The sequence below is a fragment of the Sphaeramia orbicularis genome, chromosome 4 (assembly GCF_902148855.1).
Source record: "Sphaeramia orbicularis chromosome 4, fSphaOr1.1, whole genome shotgun sequence".
Taxonomy (NCBI): Eukaryota; Metazoa; Chordata; class Actinopteri; order Kurtiformes; family Apogonidae; genus Sphaeramia; species Sphaeramia orbicularis.
In genome coordinates this window covers 50,905,055-50,922,274 of record NC_043960.1, presented here as the reverse complement: position 1 = coordinate 50,922,274, position 17,220 = coordinate 50,905,055, and the positions used below count along the sequence as shown (strand labels likewise).

The 17,220-nt window shown below is 39.1% G+C and overlaps 1 protein-coding gene across 1 annotated transcript in view; it reads left to right on the top strand.

Annotated features, from left to right (window-relative positions):
• The window catches only part of obscna (obscurin, cytoskeletal calmodulin and titin-interacting RhoGEF a), a 147,574-nt gene that overhangs the window by 63,944 nt on the left and 66,410 nt on the right, over positions 1-17,220 (top strand). Inside the window, 17 exon segments of the mRNA XM_030131617.1 lie at positions 830-1,096; positions 2,271-2,540; positions 2,721-2,999; positions 4,052-4,309; positions 5,338-5,604; positions 6,244-6,510; positions 6,752-7,018; positions 7,150-7,416; positions 7,601-7,864; positions 8,006-8,272; positions 8,535-8,801; positions 9,051-9,317; positions 9,470-9,736; positions 9,926-10,192; positions 12,372-12,638; positions 12,744-14,993; positions 17,021-17,093. Coding sequence (XP_029987477.1) covers positions 830-1,096; positions 2,271-2,540; positions 2,721-2,999; positions 4,052-4,309; positions 5,338-5,604; positions 6,244-6,510; positions 6,752-7,018; positions 7,150-7,416; positions 7,601-7,864; positions 8,006-8,272; positions 8,535-8,801; positions 9,051-9,317; positions 9,470-9,736; positions 9,926-10,192; positions 12,372-12,638; positions 12,744-14,993; positions 17,021-17,093 — 6,331 coding nt within the window.

Here is a 17,220-nt window from a genome sequence, read left to right as displayed (position 1 = left end):
TTCTGGATTTGGTGCGACTTTGAAAAATTTCCCTATTATAAGAGATAGGAAGTGGATCGATGCAATAACTCAGTAAATATAAATGATATCAAGTTGAAATTTCTACAGTACAGCCCTGATGGGGAGATGACCAAAACATAATGGCCACTTGCTGATCAGGATCTTCTTCTGGATCCGGGAACTTATGGAAAATTTAACATGGGCTCTTATGGGGAAAAAATTTCAGTCGTCTTCTTCTCTGAAACTACAGTTCTGATTGACTTCAAACTTGGTATACAGCTTCTGTATGATGATGTCAACACAAGGTATTGAAATTATTTCGATCCGGATCTGATTCTGGATTTGGTGCGACTTTAGAAAATTTTCCCATTATAACAGATAGGAAGTGGATTGATCCAATAAATCAGTAAGTATCAATGATATCAAGTTGAAATTTGAATTTTTTACAGATCTGATTGGAATATGTCACAAACATGGGCTATCTCTGTAATATAATTAATACACATAACTGGGTGATAATAAATGGCATCTGGATACATTTTCCAAAGCTTTTAATTTGGCCGGTAAGCTACAGGGCCATTGGTTCTATTTTTTTTCAATAATGGGACTCCTTTTTTCATTTTATTTTACATGTTTTAAGTTATGCAATAGGATCTAAAAGTGCTCGAGCTGCAGGTATTCATTATAGCAACTGTAACGCCCAATAATTTCCCCCTGGGATTAATAAGGTATTCCGATTCTGATTATTACATTTTGTCACTGCATGGAGGTTAACATGATCAAACATCAGTGTCCTGATTTCCGATGTTTTTCATACCCAAATACGCAGCTATTCCCCTGACGTTTAAGCTGGGACTGAAGAACCAGGAGGCGGCTGAAGGAGGCAACGTGACCCTGCACTGTGAACTGTCCAGGACCGGGGTGCCTGTGCAGTGGTGGAAGGGGGAAGACCAGCTCTATCATGGAGGGAGATACCAGATGAAACTGACAGGAAAGGTCGCTGAGATGAACATCAGGAATATCCAGCCAGAGGATGTGGGAGAGTACAGCTGTGTCTTCGGAGAGCAGAAGACAACGGCTGAAGTCAACGTCAGAGGTATCGGACATACGTTGTGTTCATCTTTGACATAGGATGCACTTAAATGTCTTAAAATTACTTACATTTTCTGTTTAAAATCTGACCTCTATATAATTCCATACCCATTATTATATGTTTTCTCTGTATTCAAAAGTATGGCCTTTTGAATGTCTTTATTTAGTTTTCAAATATTCATTAAAGTTAAAATTAAGTTATTTAGAGATGGATTCAAAAACATAATAAACAGTTACAACTGTCCCACCAAAGCATAGAAGTCTATCACAAGGTTTTATAGTGCATTGAGAATTAGGAAGTTGTTGATGTTGATGTGGTCTTTGGTCTTTATGCAAAATACTCTTATCAAACAGTGAATTCATTTTCATTTGCACTGTACAATTTCTGTCATTTGACGCTGCATTTGCAGAATTGTGCTGATGTGGTGGCACTTAACTTAAATTCTACAAACTTTACCAGCTGTTGTACGATGCCAAATTACGGATTTATCACTGATCCCATTTTTATTTAACACTTCCACTAATCTTGTAGTTTGTTTGAACTGTGTTTATGACAATAAGAGAAGTGTATTTAAAATGTGTTGAATCACAATGACTATGGCATATGTTCCCTGAATACTTAGGTGTAGATGTTTTTATTTGATGAACTCAATAATTCATCCGTGCTAATATGACATTTTACAAACTATCTGTATCACCAGAAGTTAACGTAGATCGTGGTTCATAATTAATATTAGGATTATGAACTGGAAATACTCACTGTGAAAGAAAATAACTGTTACTGTCAGTTATAAATTTATTAGGATTTTGAGTTTGTTGCTCTGTGATCCAGACTTTTTTGTTCATTGTATTTTACTGTGATTTTGATGTTCAGTTTACTAATCATCCAGGTTGAATAATTTAAAACACATAATACTCACTGAATGATATTGAATATTGCCAAATGTCTTTTTTGAACACAAATCTATTATACCAGTAAAAATCTGTTACAATGCTGCTAATCGTCATGTTTTAATCATACACTTGTATTTGTTAGTATAAAGTTTTTCCTTTAGCCAACTAAGGACACAGGGGCACATGATCATAATTTCTTAATATGGAGGTGTTACAATAATTAGACAATATTTCATATTTCATGTTTGGAAATCTCAAATTGTGTGTTCATGCTGTCTTCCTAGCGGCAGCATCTGTGTTCTTTGAAAAGGAGCTGGAGAACCAGGCAGTGATGGAGGGCAAACCGCTGCTGTTCTCTTGTGAAATTTCCAGTCCTAATGTCCCAGTCACTTGGAAGAAGGATGACACAGTAATTGTAGAAGGAGGACGGTGTATTTTAAAGAAGAAAGGCCCTACACATTCACTGGAAATCAAGAAACTGCAACTGGAAGATGCCGGAGAGTACTGCTGTATCACCAGGGGCAAGAAGACCACCGCCAAGTTGATTGTGAGGGGTAGGTGGACACCATAGTTGACCTTTGTATTTGATTTGGTACTCTATACTCTATGTATAACTAAAATAAGAAATGTCAAATGAGTGAAATAAGCAGGTTTTTTTCAGCTAAGTTGTTGTAAATCTACCAGACACCATTGTCTAAAAATCGAGCTGTACCCAGCTCCCTCTTCCTCCACAGAGCGCGTGAAGATTGTAACAGAACTGCAGGATGTAACAGTGTCAGCGGGAGAGGACGCTGTCTTCACCTGTGAGCTGAGCCACTCAGACGTGAATGAGGGCGTCTGGTGGCTCGGCTCCAGCCCGCTGCAGAAGAACGAGATGAACCAGATGATGTGCTGTGGACGCCAACACCGTCTGGTCCTCACCATGACGACACCCGAAGAGACTGGCACTGTGGCGTTTGTGGTTGGAGAGGAGAGGACATCTGCTCACCTCTTAGTGGTTCCTAAACCAAAGGGTAGGCAAAGGGGCCAGGGTCACAAGGAAACATACCTCAGGGGATACCCCAGATTAGATTAGATTAGATTAGATTGAATTTAAATGAGGATTAAGGTTCCAGTAGCAGCACCACACTGAATGTGCACATATAAGAAGAATTATAAGATAAATGGAAGATAGTAGTAACGATAACTATAAAAACAGTTGTGAAAACAGGAAGTTGCACATTATAAGTAAAAGTAGCACTGAAGAGTAAAGTAGTAATAATTTATAAATAACAATAATGTGTCAAATATGTCGCAAGCAGGCCAAAACCGTCCCACTAAAGGGTCTAATCCAGCCAGTAGGATGAAATTGTGAAATGCAAAAATTGAAAATATTCACAGTCTGTAGTGTCAAAAGCATTTTAGTTCAGGTTCCACATATAGACCAATGTGATCTCGAGTAGATCAGACCAATAACATACTACATACATATAACAACCTATAAATAATGACAACTTCACATTTTTCTCTCAAATTGTTCTCTTTGTTTTAGTGTAAAAAAGTAAAATGACCTTAAAATATTTACATTTCCAAACTATCCTTTCACAGAAAATGTGAATAACCTAAAAAGTGTCTGAAGAGAAGTGCAATTTTAACAATATTCTGCTTGTTACTAAATGTTTTGTGTATTATAGGTCCACTGTGATCTGTAGGTTGTAATATACATGTGGAAATGATAAAAAAGCAGAATATTGTTAAAATTGCACTTATTTTTCTGTAGAAATTTCAGGTTGTTCATGTTCACATTTTTTAAGCATAGTTTGTAGATGTAAACATTTTCATTATGTAATTTTATTTTTTTCACTCAAAAACATAGAGAAAACTTTGGAGCTAGCATTATTTATAAATTAATATGTTATTATTTTACTGATCTGATCCTCTTTAGGTCATATTGGGCTGAATGTAGAACCTGAACTAACATGAGTTTGACACCCCTAACTTAGAGCATATTTTAATACCATTTTTTAATCTGTCCCATTAGTTCTGAGTTTGATGTTCTAAAGAAGCATACCACTTCATTTTACAGTTTTATTCGAAGAGAAACCCAAAGATGTGATGATCATGGAGGGAGAGATGGCCACTCTATCATGCACAACTTCTGACTCTACCACCCCGGTTGTTTGGAGGCGCAACCATATCCCTCTGCAAAATGGAGATAAATATAATATCTACAAAGAGGGAAAGCTCAACCTTCTGCTTATCTACGATGTGGACCCACTGGACACTGGCACATACACCTGTGATACGGGAGATGTACAGAGCAGTGCTAAACTCACTGTAACCGGTAAGAAAGTTGGATCTATGTTAACATTTTTAATCCTCTGTAGTCTGAGTGCATCTTGGTCATTTTTGAAAACAAATTGTGCCTTCAGATTTCTCATCAAAAAACTGTTTGTTTTCCTTGCCTTGTTTGGTAAAGATTTTTTCAGCACAACCTCACCTGTGTGACTATACAGTTATTTTTTTCATTTGATATGCTGTATTAACACACTGAACCTAAAATCACACAAAAAACATGAAATCCGAAACTGAGAATAAACATATAAATAGAAAACTTCAAAACAATAATTCCAAATTTAGCAAATAACAAAGTTATATATTACTATTTAAATGAAAATGCGGGCGATACCTCTGTTGTTTTAGGAAAACTATATACAACTATTTCCAAAACAATCTAGTGTCACAATATGGACAAACATTTTCAATTAACTATTTTTAAAACTCAGAAAACTATAGCTATACAACTATTATAACTATACGCAACAACTACACTAGACACTCACACTGTACTACTCACTAATTATACACTCAAAAAACACTAAATATACACAAATCTCTGAAATCTTGAAATTCGCTAATTCTGTTGCTGTCTCTTTTCAGTTGCTGTTACTTCCACAACTTTTCTGGTGATGCACTTTTCCACCAATAGGAACGCAGTGACATGTTTGTTTTTTATGGAAGCACTTTCTGCTTGCAAGCACTTCCCCTGAAAGCCACTTTCTACCATCTTTTCCTATGCCAAACGCACGCCAAACTTGATGACAATTACTGAAAATTATGTTTTTACTGTGTATCATAAGTCTGGTTTTACTTGTCCTCTGAACGCAATTGACTTCACAGTATTAGTTTGACATCTGCATTTTCCACACAAGTTGAAACGGCAACTCAGCGAGGCTCTGTCTTGCTGCTATTAATTTTAAATTGGTCATGTGATCAGGACACACTGACGAGTCCAGGTACTCCACAGGGATATTAGAATGAACAAGATGGACTTAAAGTTGCTGTTCTGTTTGATTTATTTTTCTTTTCCAGAGCTTCCACCATTTTTCCAGGAGGAGCTGCAGAGTGTGGAGGCTGAGGAGGGCGCTGCAGTGTCTCTGTACTGTGAACTGTCTAAACTGGGAGTGCCCATACAGTGGAAGAAGAACAGGCAGCCACTGAGAGCCAGCAGGAAATATGAAATTAAGCAGGATGGCTGCCTCCTCCAGCTTATCATCAAGGATCTGAAACTGGAGGACAGCGGCAGCTACACATGTCAAGCAGGAGGTGAAGAGACCTCTGCAACCGTGTCAGTGAAAGGTGTGTGGATCTGGATATGTTAATATGTTAGTGCAGGGCTGTCAATGTCATTTTAGTTCACGGGCCACATTCAGCCCGATATGATCTCAAATGTGCTGGACCAGAAAATAACAACAGTAATAAAAGTAAAATTACATCACAAAAATATTTACATCTACAAACTTAAAAAATGCAATTTCACCAATATTCTGTCTCAGTTTATCATTTACACATGTACATTACAACTTTACAGATCACAGTGTATCTACAAATACATAAAACATTTAGTCACAGGCTGAATATTGGTCAAATTACATTTACTTCTCTTAAGAGATTATATTTTCATGTAATTTTACTTTTTTAGTTGTCGAGTAGTCATTATAGGTTATTATGATTTTACTGGTCTGACCCGCTTGAGATCAAATGGGGCTATATGTGGCCCCTGAACTAAAATGGTTTTGACATCCTTGATTGTTAAAATGTTCAGTGTAATTTTGCATTTCAATTCACAAATTCATCCCACAGGCTGGACTGGACCCTGTGGCGGGCCAGTTTTGTTTGACGCTATTGTGTTAGTGCAGATATGACACTGTACTGATCACTCTTCTACTGTATGTATTTCTATGTCAAACTTGATCTCACACACTGACATTCCCACAGAACTTCCTCCAGTCTTCAAAAAAGAATTGCGAGGCATAGAGGTCGATGAGGGAGGTATTGCATCCCTGCAGTGTGAGCTGTCCAAGCCATGGCCCTCAGTACAGTGGAAGAAGAACAGACTGCCGCTGAGAACCAGCAGGAAGTATGAAATGACACAAGATAGCTGCATCGTCCAGCTCCACATCAAGGATCTTAAACCAGAGGACAGCGGCAGCTACACATGTCAAATAGGAAGTACAGAGACCACTGCAGCTGTGACAGTGAAAGGTATACCATTGTACTGAACCAATCACTGCTGGAAAAAGACACTTATCAAAAATATACAATTTTGTGATTGTCTAACCTTGGTACTTGAGTCCTCAATATCACCACCGTTAATTGCATGAAAAAGTACTGATACTGTTTATTTTACTAAAACCAGTTTTCCACATTCAGGTCAGTAATAAACACGGCCGCTTCAACAGTGTAGATGGAATTATTTTTTTTCAAACTGTACCCATTTTTCCAGAGCTCCCACCCTTCTTCAAGGTGAGCCTGCAGAGTGTACAGGCTGAGGAGGGGGGAACCACATCCTTGTGCTGTGAACTGTCTAAACCTGGAGTGTCGGTACAGTGGAAGAAAAACAGACTTCCACTGAGATCCAACAGGAAGTATGAAATGAAACAAGATGGCTGCATCGTTGAGCTCCATATCAAGGATCTCACACCTGAAGATAGTGGCAGCTACACATGTCAAGTAGGAAGTGAAGAGACCACAGCAGCTGTCACAGTGAAAGGTGTGTCTATGTGTCCATGTTAAATAAACCACAGTGATTTGCATTTACAAATTTTGTTTTGACATTTGGACCTGCATGTGTCTAAAACACCATTTCCATACTTCCTGTTTTTCCTGTTCCATTTTCTCTAGAGCTTCCACCATTCTTTAGGAAAGAACTACAGAGTGTAGATGCTGAAGAAGGAGGTTCAGCCTCTCTGTGCTGTGAACTGTCTAAACCAGGAGCACCAGTACAATGGAAGAAGAACAGGATGGTACTCAGAGCCACGAGCAAGTATGAGATGGAACATGATGGCTGCCTGGTTCAGCTCCATATCAGGGACCTTAAACCAGAGGACAAAGGCAACTACACATGTCAGACAGGAAATATAGAAACCACTGCAGCTGTCACAGTGAAAGGTATGCATTTGAAATATAGATGGCAAGTTTACTTTTTTTTTTTTTTTTTTATTTCTTTTGATCTGAAAATAATATTTTCTGAGAAGACTATTAAACATAACTAAGCTGCAAAAGCTCTAAAATGTGTTTGTGAATGCCATTGTGATTTCGCTCACACTAAAATCCTCCTCTTCCTCTTTCCTAGAGCTCCCTCTGTTTTCTGAAGAATTGGAGAGCATCACGGCTGAGGAGGGAAGTGTAGCTCGTCTGTGCTGTAGACTGTCTAAAGTTGGAGCATCAGTGCAGTGGAAGAAGAACAGACTGTCACTGAGAGCCAGCAGCAAGTATGAGATGAAGCAGGATGGCTGTGTTGCTCAGCTCTACATAAAAGATCTTGAACTTGAAGATAGTGGAAGATATACTTGTCAAGTCGGAGGTGAACAAACCACTGCAACAGTGACAGTAAAAGGTGCGTCTGCTTGGTAGTTTGCATTTCACATGACTGAAATCCATGCAAACGTGAACATTATGAGCTGGCAGAGATATTTTGCTATCGTGTTTAAAGATACTATTTAAATAATACACTTTTTCAATCCTCTCATCATCCTAGAACTTCCAATTTACATCCAGGAAGAACTACAAAGTGTAGAGGCTGAGGAGGGATGTACAGCTTCTCTGTATTGTAAGATGTCCAAACCTGGGGTGTCAGTACAGTGGAAGAAGAACAGACTGCCACTGAGAGCCAACAGGAAATATGAACTGAAACAGGACGGCTGCCTCCAACAGCTTCATATTAAGGATCTCAAAGCTGAGGACAGCGGCAGCTACACATGTCAGGCAGGAAGTGTAGAGACCACTGCAAGTCTGACAGTAATAGGTGTGTGAATTTGCATATCTGTGTTGCCAGTTCTTACAGTTTTAGAACATTTTATTGTCATTACCACCTATGATGAGATCTGATCTGAATAGTTGCCTTATCCTACATTGTAATCTACGTAACCTCTTTAGAATTGACAGATTTTCTTCTAAACTTAGCAAAGTATTATCTCCTTTAATGTAATACCATTCTTTTGAAGTTCTTAACCTTCATCTTGTTACTTTAACATACACACTTGCTATTTCTTTGTCCATTTTCACAGAGTACCCACTGTTCTTCAAGAAAGATTTGCAGAATGTGGAGGCAGAAGAGGGCAGTATAATCTCTCTATGCTGTGAACTGTCTAACCCTGGAGTATCGGTACAGTGGAAGAAGAACAGACTGCCCCTGAGAGCCAGCAGGAAGTATGAAATGAAACAAGATAACTGCATTGTTCAGCTCCACATCAAGGATCTTAAACCAGAGGACAGCGGCAGCTACACATGTCAAATAGGAAGTGAAGAGACCACTGCAGCTGTGACAGTGAAAGGTGTGTCATTGTACTGAACCAATCACTGCTGGAAAAAGACACTTATTGAAAATATACAGTTTTGTCATACTCCAACCTTGGTACTGTGGTTAACTTGCATCCCCAATATCATCACTGTTAATTGCATGAAAAAGTACTGATAGTGTTTGTTTCACCAAAACCAGTTTTCCACATTCAGGTCAGTAATAAACACAGCCGCTTCAACAGTGAAGATGGAATTATTGTTTTCCAATCTACCAATTTTTCCAGAGCTCCCACCCATCTTCAAGGTGGATCTGCAGAGTGTAGAGGCTGAGGAGGGAGGAACCACATCCTTGTGCGGTGAACTATCTAAACCTGGAGTGTCGGTACAGTGGAAGAAGAACAGGGTGCCTCTGAGATCCAACAGGAAGTATGAAATGAAACAAGATGGCTGCATCATTGAACTCTACATCAAGGATCTTAAACCTGAAGACAGCGGCAGCTACACATGTCAAGTAGGAAGTGAAGAGACCACAGCAGCTGTCACAGTGAAAGGTGTGTATGGTGGTTTATACATGGAAACATTTACTGCATAATCTCTCAATCTCTTGATGTAATAAATGTTTAAACAAACTACAAAGTTATTAATTATCCATTTCCCAACTTAAGATTTCCTGTTGTTGTTTTTCCACACCTATTGTTTTTAGAGCTTCCTCCATTCTTCAAGAATAGACTACAAAATGTAGAGGCTGAGGAGGGAGGTTCAGCCTGTCTTTGCTGTGAACTATCTAAACCAGGAATGTCTGTACAATGGAAGAAGAACAAGCTTCCAGTGAGAGCCAACAGGAAGTATGAAATGAAACAGGATGGCTGCCTTGTTGAGCTCCACATCAATGATCTTAAACTAGAGGACAAAGGGAGCTACACATGTCAGACAGCAAATATAGAAACAACTGCAACTGTCACAGTGAAAGGTTTGTGATTGAATAGTGCATATACATAGCATCTGCATAATCTCAGTCTCAGAAAAATAATATTTGTAATTTAAGATACTGGTATTTTCTGTGATTGTCACACACCCTACAAATCCAATGTATTTTTTAGCATGTCTTTTTCCATGCTTAAGGTTGGCAGTTACTCTTTCTCACAACTATTTTTTCTAGAGCTGGCTCCATTTTTCAAGACAGAACTTCAAAATGTGCAGGTTGAAGAAGCGGCTTCAGCCACTCTGTACTGTGAATTGTCCAAACCTGGAGTGTCAGTACAGTGGAAGAAGAACAAGCTGCCACTAAGAGCCAGCAGCAAGTATGAAATGAAACAGGATGGCTGCCTGGTTCAGCTCCACATCCAGGATCTTGAAGTGGAGGACAAAGGCAGCTATACCTGTCAGGCAGGAAGTGCAGAGACCACAGCAACTGTGTCAGTGAAAGGTTTGTGCATCCAGACATTTTTATTGCAGGTTTTTTTTTTGTTTTTTTTTACCATCAGCATACTTTCTTTCTCAGACACTGGCACTTTCCATTGATTTTTCCACACATCTACTTAGGGCAGAGTGATAAGCAAAAAATATCACAAGATTTTTCTCCATATTGATCAATACTTACCACAGTATGTAAGCTGATAATTCTACCAATTGGAAGAATACCCTTGTAATGACTGAAGGCTGGTCAAAGGGCATTCATTGGCTAAGCTTGATAACTTAAAGTGAAGGACAACCCAATTTCAGTTCAATCAAGTATCTGTGGGATGTGCTTGGAAAACAAATCCGATTTACAGAGCTCCCCATATCACAGGACTTAAGGGATATGATGATGTGTTTGAACCAGAAACCACAGGACATCTTCAGAGGTCTTGTGGAGTCCAGGACAGAGCTGTTTTGCCAGTGAAAGCTGAACCACATTAGACAAGTGCTAATAATGGTTTGTTTCCATGGATACTCAGCTGGGTTGAGAACTGGTTGTCCTTCACTTAAAACCAATTTTGGTACGGTATTATTCAGTGCAGACGGGGGACACCTTACATCACCTGCAGTTTTGGACATGTTCTGACCCAGTCAATTGACCATCACAATTGGGCCATGGTCAAAGTCAGTAAGATCTTTATGCTTGCTCTTTTGTTTCTTACACATGAATCTTGAGAACTATATGTTTGTAGCATATATGATGTAGATGCTTATGGTAATAATTGTGTTATAGAGAGTAATAGGCTAGTGACAGAAGAACTATGATTTGACTCCAATAATCAATAAGATCGTTTAGCAGCAATAATATCTACTTTAATTAGGATGGACAAGCGTAGTTAGTGCCAGCACCAATTAACATTGTCAAGGCCGAGCACAATTAAACCGGAGGCTACCGCTAGCATGCTAGCAAACGACAAACGACTGTTGAAAGTGAGTCACCAGCTCCCTCTTTTAAACACTCAGCCCGTCCACACAATGTTCACAAAGCAGCGGTAGAGGTGTCTAAAAGTTGAGAGGCATATCAGTCAGTATAAACACTTTGAACAATTGGTAACTAAGTTTAAAGAGGCTTGAGGCCTACCTGCAGCAGCTCCGTTCCCAGCGGCTCCCACACACACCTGAGTGTGAACCATGCTATACCGTGCCATACAAACCAGGATTCAAACACCAATCTCAAGACTACAAGGTGTCACTTTGCAGTCTCAGATGCTAGTTTGTAGCTCTCTTAAAGACATAATCATAGATTCTTAACCTATTGCAAGTGAGAGATAGATGGTGCTTCTCTAACAGGCAACCCAAAAGCTAAGTCAATGGGAAGACGAGGACAGCGACCAAACAGGTGCTCGTAGGGCATGAACCCCGTCACCTCATTTCTCGTGCAGTTGTATGCATGCACCAAAGGCTTGACATACTCCCACCATTTTGACTTCTGCTTGTTCTCCAAGGTCCCGAGCATACTAAGTAGAGTGCAGTTAAAGCGTTCGACTGGATTTCCCAGTGGGTGGTACAGAGTGGTTCGACTCTTCTTTATGCCAGCAACGTCACAGAGCTCTTTGATGAGTTTGGACTCAAAGTCTGGGCCTTGGTAACTAAGTTTGTAGAGGCTTGAGGCCTACCTGTAGCAGCTCTGTTCCCAATGGCTCCCACACACACCTGAGTGTGAGCCATGTGATACTATATATGCTAAGCGGAACTAGAAGTCCCGCCGCAAATCTCACAGAATGTTATGCAATCTTGCGGTACACTACATAATCTCACGGTACGCTATGAAATCTTGTGATACGTTAGATTTAGGATATACAGTGCAAAAACAGAAAAAGGCACAGGGAGAGAGAGAACCTTGAAAATCACCCGGGTTACATGTTCACTTGCTGCCTAATACATTGAATGCACTGAAAAGGGTCATTGTATTGACATATTCAACATTATTACTTCATCTGTTACCGGGCATTATGTTATGGCTGATCACTACCTCTCTTGCATTAATTCCGGCATGCCAAATTACTTTTCTTTGTTTTTATGTCTTACTATCCACCAATATTTCTCAGAAGTTGTATGGTTTTACAAGTCTTATTGTGGCCTTTGGACCAGCAGATGTCAAAAAGACCATTTTCACACTTCGCATTTCCTTTTCAATTCTGTTCTAGAGCTTCCTCCATTCTTCAGGAAAGAGCTCCAACATGTCAAGGCTGAGGAAGGAGGTTCAGCATCTCTGTGCTGTGAACTGTCTAAGCCTAGAGGGTCAGTCCAGTGGAAGATGAACAAGCTGCCATTGAGACCCAGTAGCAAGTATGAAATGAAACAAGATGGCTGCATTGTTCACCTCCACATTAAGGATCTCAAACCTGAAGACAGTGGCAGCTACACATGTCAAGTGCAAAGTGCAGAAACCACTGCAAATGTGACAGTGACAGGTGTGTGTATTTTCATAGGCCAGGATACAAAAAAGGTGTTCACATTCCTTTTTTGCCACATTTAAATCATTTGTCAGTAACATCTTGACTCTTTTTCTTGTCTAGCACAATCTACAACACTGAAGGCAGAGCTTCCCACAGCACGGCCTCGTTCAAAGGGTTCTGCTTCCAAAGTGACGTATACATCAGAAGACGAGAGGCCCGACGTTCCAGAGGCAAAACCTGTTCCTCCAGAGCCTAAAAAGAGGATGAGAAAAGCGTCTATTACGAACTCAGAAAAAGACATGGAGCTGACGTTTGACTTAAAACATCCAATACAATCAGTACTGAGAGATAAGACAAAAGACCAAGAGTGCATTCAATCTGTGCAAGCTCCAGAAAAAAACCTTGATGTTTCACACAATATTCATGAACTGGACTTAAAAAAGCATAAAGATGATGCAGTGTACAAGGAAGGTGATAAACCTATAAAACTACTAGAGAAGGAAAATAAGGTTGATGGGAGAGTGGGCAAGTTAGTCAGACCTTTGGAAACAGAGGATGAAGTTGGTATGGAAAACAAACAACCAGAAATGAAAGTGGAAAAATTAATAAAGGTTGACCATAAAGTAAGTGAGTTAGTCCAAGATCCTACTGAGGTTGTGACTGAACAAGAGAAACACCCATTATTATACCCAGAAAAGGACACTGAAGCTGAACGGAGCCTGAAACGACATGAGAAACAGAAAACAAGTGAAGTTGAGAAAAAGGTGTGCAAACCAGACAAAGTCCTGTGGACGAACACTGAGAAAGAAAAACCAACTATAACACCACAAGAAAAGATTGTTGGGAAAGAAACTATGAAGGAGCAAGAGCTGAAGTTGAAAGTGGAAGAAAATAATGCAGATGAGACCAAAGAGGAGCAATTGAAACCACCGGTAAGGTCTAAAGGAAAGGTAACAGGGGTCAAAGAACCACTAAAGGATGTCAGAAAAGAACTTGAGGAGGTTATTCAACAAATCAAGCCTATGATTAATGATTATAAAGGAGAAAATAGAGATGGTATGAAGCAAAAGCAAATATCTACTGAAGCAGAGAGGGAGAAAAAAACCCTGACACCACTGACTCCCGTCAGGCATATGGAAAATACCCAACAATCCAGAGAACTGGTAGAACAAAACCCAATAAAAGAGATAAGAGAAGAAAAAGAGGTCCCTCCAAAAGCACCCATGAGGACAAAAAGCAAAGCTAAGGGGATGGGAAGACAATCATCAAGAGACACTGAGACTGATCAAGATGAACTGACAACATGTACAGTGAAAGTGACAGCTGATCAGCCAGTAAAACCTTTGAAGACGGAGGCTGAAGAGAAACCCATATTTCAGAATGACCAGCAATTAATGATGACAGAAGTAGCTCAGAAGGAGAAACAACCAGGGAAAGTCTCACAGAAGGAGTCAAACATCAAACAGCCACTCAAACAACCAGTAAAACCGATGAGAAAAGAGCTTGACATAGGCCAAGTAGAACCAATGAGAAGAGAAGCAGGACAACAGACACCAAAGGTGACAGAGGACATCCCTCTGCTTTATATTTCTGAAGATGAAACCTTCTCAGAGGCTTTGACTGAAATAACAGTGGACAGTATTCAGGCTCTTAGTTCTTTTGTTGAGGATTCAACCAAAGTCACTGGCCCACTTCATCCTGAAGTCCTGCAGAATGACCAGCCCTCTAGTGAGAGCTTGGCCATTGAGGATGAACCACAAATGCAAGATGCTGCAGTGAAGATCCAAGCAGCGTTCAAAGGCTACAAAACCCGAAAAGAAATGCGACCTGTCTTCAAAGAGGTATTCAAGAACCAGAATGTAGATCTTCACGGCACGCTCAGCCTCACATGTGTTGTCGAAGGAAAACCCAGTACGGTGCGCTGGTTGAAAGGCGGACAACCAATCGCTAATGACAATAGATGCCACGTTAAGACGGCAGAGACTGGTGTTTGCACACTGGTAATTACCAGCATGAGGATTAAAGATAGTGGCATCTACACCTGTGAAGCAGTGAATAAGTTTGGCGTGACCTCCTACAATGGAAACGTAACAGTTGTACAGCCTCAGCAGCCTGTAGCTCCAGTGGTTCAAAAACCTGTACACCCACCTCTTGCAGCCATAACTCCCCTACAGCTTGCCCCAGTAAAGCCTGAGAACCCAACCAGAACCCAGCCTCAAACTCAAGCCCCGGAACCAGCTCCAGTCACAGAAACTACAACCTATGTAGAAAGTGTGAGTGTCTCTTTGTGGGAGGCTTACAACCTAACGGAGCAGGACACTCAAATTAACCTACATGAGGACAGAAGATCTTCAGTCATAGCCAGCTCAAGTGAGTCACACTGTCATCTAGAGCTGCAGCTGTCCATTATTTTTTGTAATTAATTAATCCATTGAATATTTTGTTCAATAGATTGTTCATTATTTCAACAGGTGGAAAAAAAAGATAAAAATCTGAAAAAGCCATTTCTGAAAATGAACACTTTATTCCAGAACCAGCTGAAACAACCACAAAAAGTATAAGAGTAAAAGTATATATTAAAAAAAATATCTATAAAGAAATAACAATAACAGTGTGTGTGTGTGTGTGTGTGTATATATATATATATATATATATATATATATTAAGGCTGGGCAAGTTAATGCGTTATTACCACGTTAATGCATTCATTAAATAACGCCGACAATTTTTTTTTTTTTATCTCACATTAATGCCGTTTTATTATAACTCATATTATTCTACCCCTGCTTGTGTGCGTGTAGTGATTAGCTCGGCAGATAGACAGCAGGTTTAACAAGAAAAGCTGGACGCTGAAAACTTCTATCTTTACTTGAGACTCACTGTAAAACTGCAACATACATACAAAATATGTCTCAGTTATGTTCATTGCCTTAGTACATTTACATGCCATTATACATTTAAATGAATGGGGAAAAGACCGCTAGCTCGATGCTAACTTGAATGGGAAAATCCATAGACACGCTAACAATTTGCATTTACAGATTAATTTAAGATTTACAATGTCTTTTTATCCAGCAACAAAGGTTCACATCAGAGATACTTTTTACTATTCATTCTTACAACTGAACATAAAATACTCACAGGCAAACGTTTTTCGGGCCATACAAACAGAGTGAAAGAAACGTGTCTGTTAGTTCCTTCAAATGTTCGAACTGGCTACAGTAACACCGCAAGTACAAAATGTACATTAGTGCAATGTGTTCCGACCGCTAGAGGGCCCCCTTTGCTTACTTTTAACAACTGAACATCCCGTATTATTGGGCTTATTAGTATTAGTACTTATTAGTGGGCTTAAGACTCCTGTCAATCACTCACAACTGGAAATAAACTGGTGGGGACATAAACATGGAGAAAAGTACTGGTCTTTTACATGGACATTTTCATTTTAAATGTCTTCAGATGGTGGGGTTGAGAGGGCCAAAGTTGTTTGTAAGCACTGCAATGTGGAATTGTTTTTTTATCACCGGAGTACTTTGAGTCTGAAATATCACTTAAAGGCAACGCACACTGTTGATGCCGGTAACCCCCTCCATATAATTATGCAATTAATCATGATTAATATATGTGTGTGTGTGTGTGTGTGTGTGTATATATATATATATATATATATATATATATATATACAGGGTGTCCCATAAGTCTCCATACATAGGAAAAATAAACGTTTCTTGACATAAACCATTTTTATTTATATAATATGCTCTATATGACTGCCATTTTGTCGGGAACACATTTTAATGCGTGTCTGCTGAAGAACTATAAAGAAGAAATATAAAGAAATACATGTTAGAACCATATATGTATGGAATGTATTATGTCTCCTATGTATGGAGACTTATGGGACACCCTGTATATTCATATATATATATATATATATATATATATATATACACACACACACACACACACACACACACAATTATAACAATAATAACAATATATAACAATTAAAGAATTTAAGATAGAACTAACATACAACTTAAAAAAATAAAGACTAATATTTGTAAGTATTTTGTTATTTTGTATTTTGTAGACATTTTCCTTCTTTTTGGTCCCTGTCTCTTCTGAGCTTCGCTCCATGTTCTTTGTGTTGATCCTGGCGTCATGTGCATCACAATAAGCGTCTACGTGAAACAACAGTGAAACCGATGTTTAGCAGCAAAATTAAAGAAACGAAGCTTCAGTTCAGTAAAATTATAATCTAATTTTTTTTTCTTTTTGTTATCCATTTGAGTCATTTAGCTGATTAATAGTTTCAGTTCTACTGTCACTTCAGGCTAAATGCTTTGTTTTTACATATGATATTATTTTCATTATTAAACCTTTACTTTCAATAGTGTCCAGTCCCTCTGATTATGAAACCGCACCAGATATAATGGAACCTGTGGAGACACTCCAAGCTTCACCAAGGTCAAGTATTTGTTTTGTCTTGCATGTTTCAGTAGACAGTGTAATGCATAATTTAACCAAATTATTGGAAATTGTTGGAAAATGAAACTCCAGGTTTACATGCTTGTGTATCATTCATATTGTACAA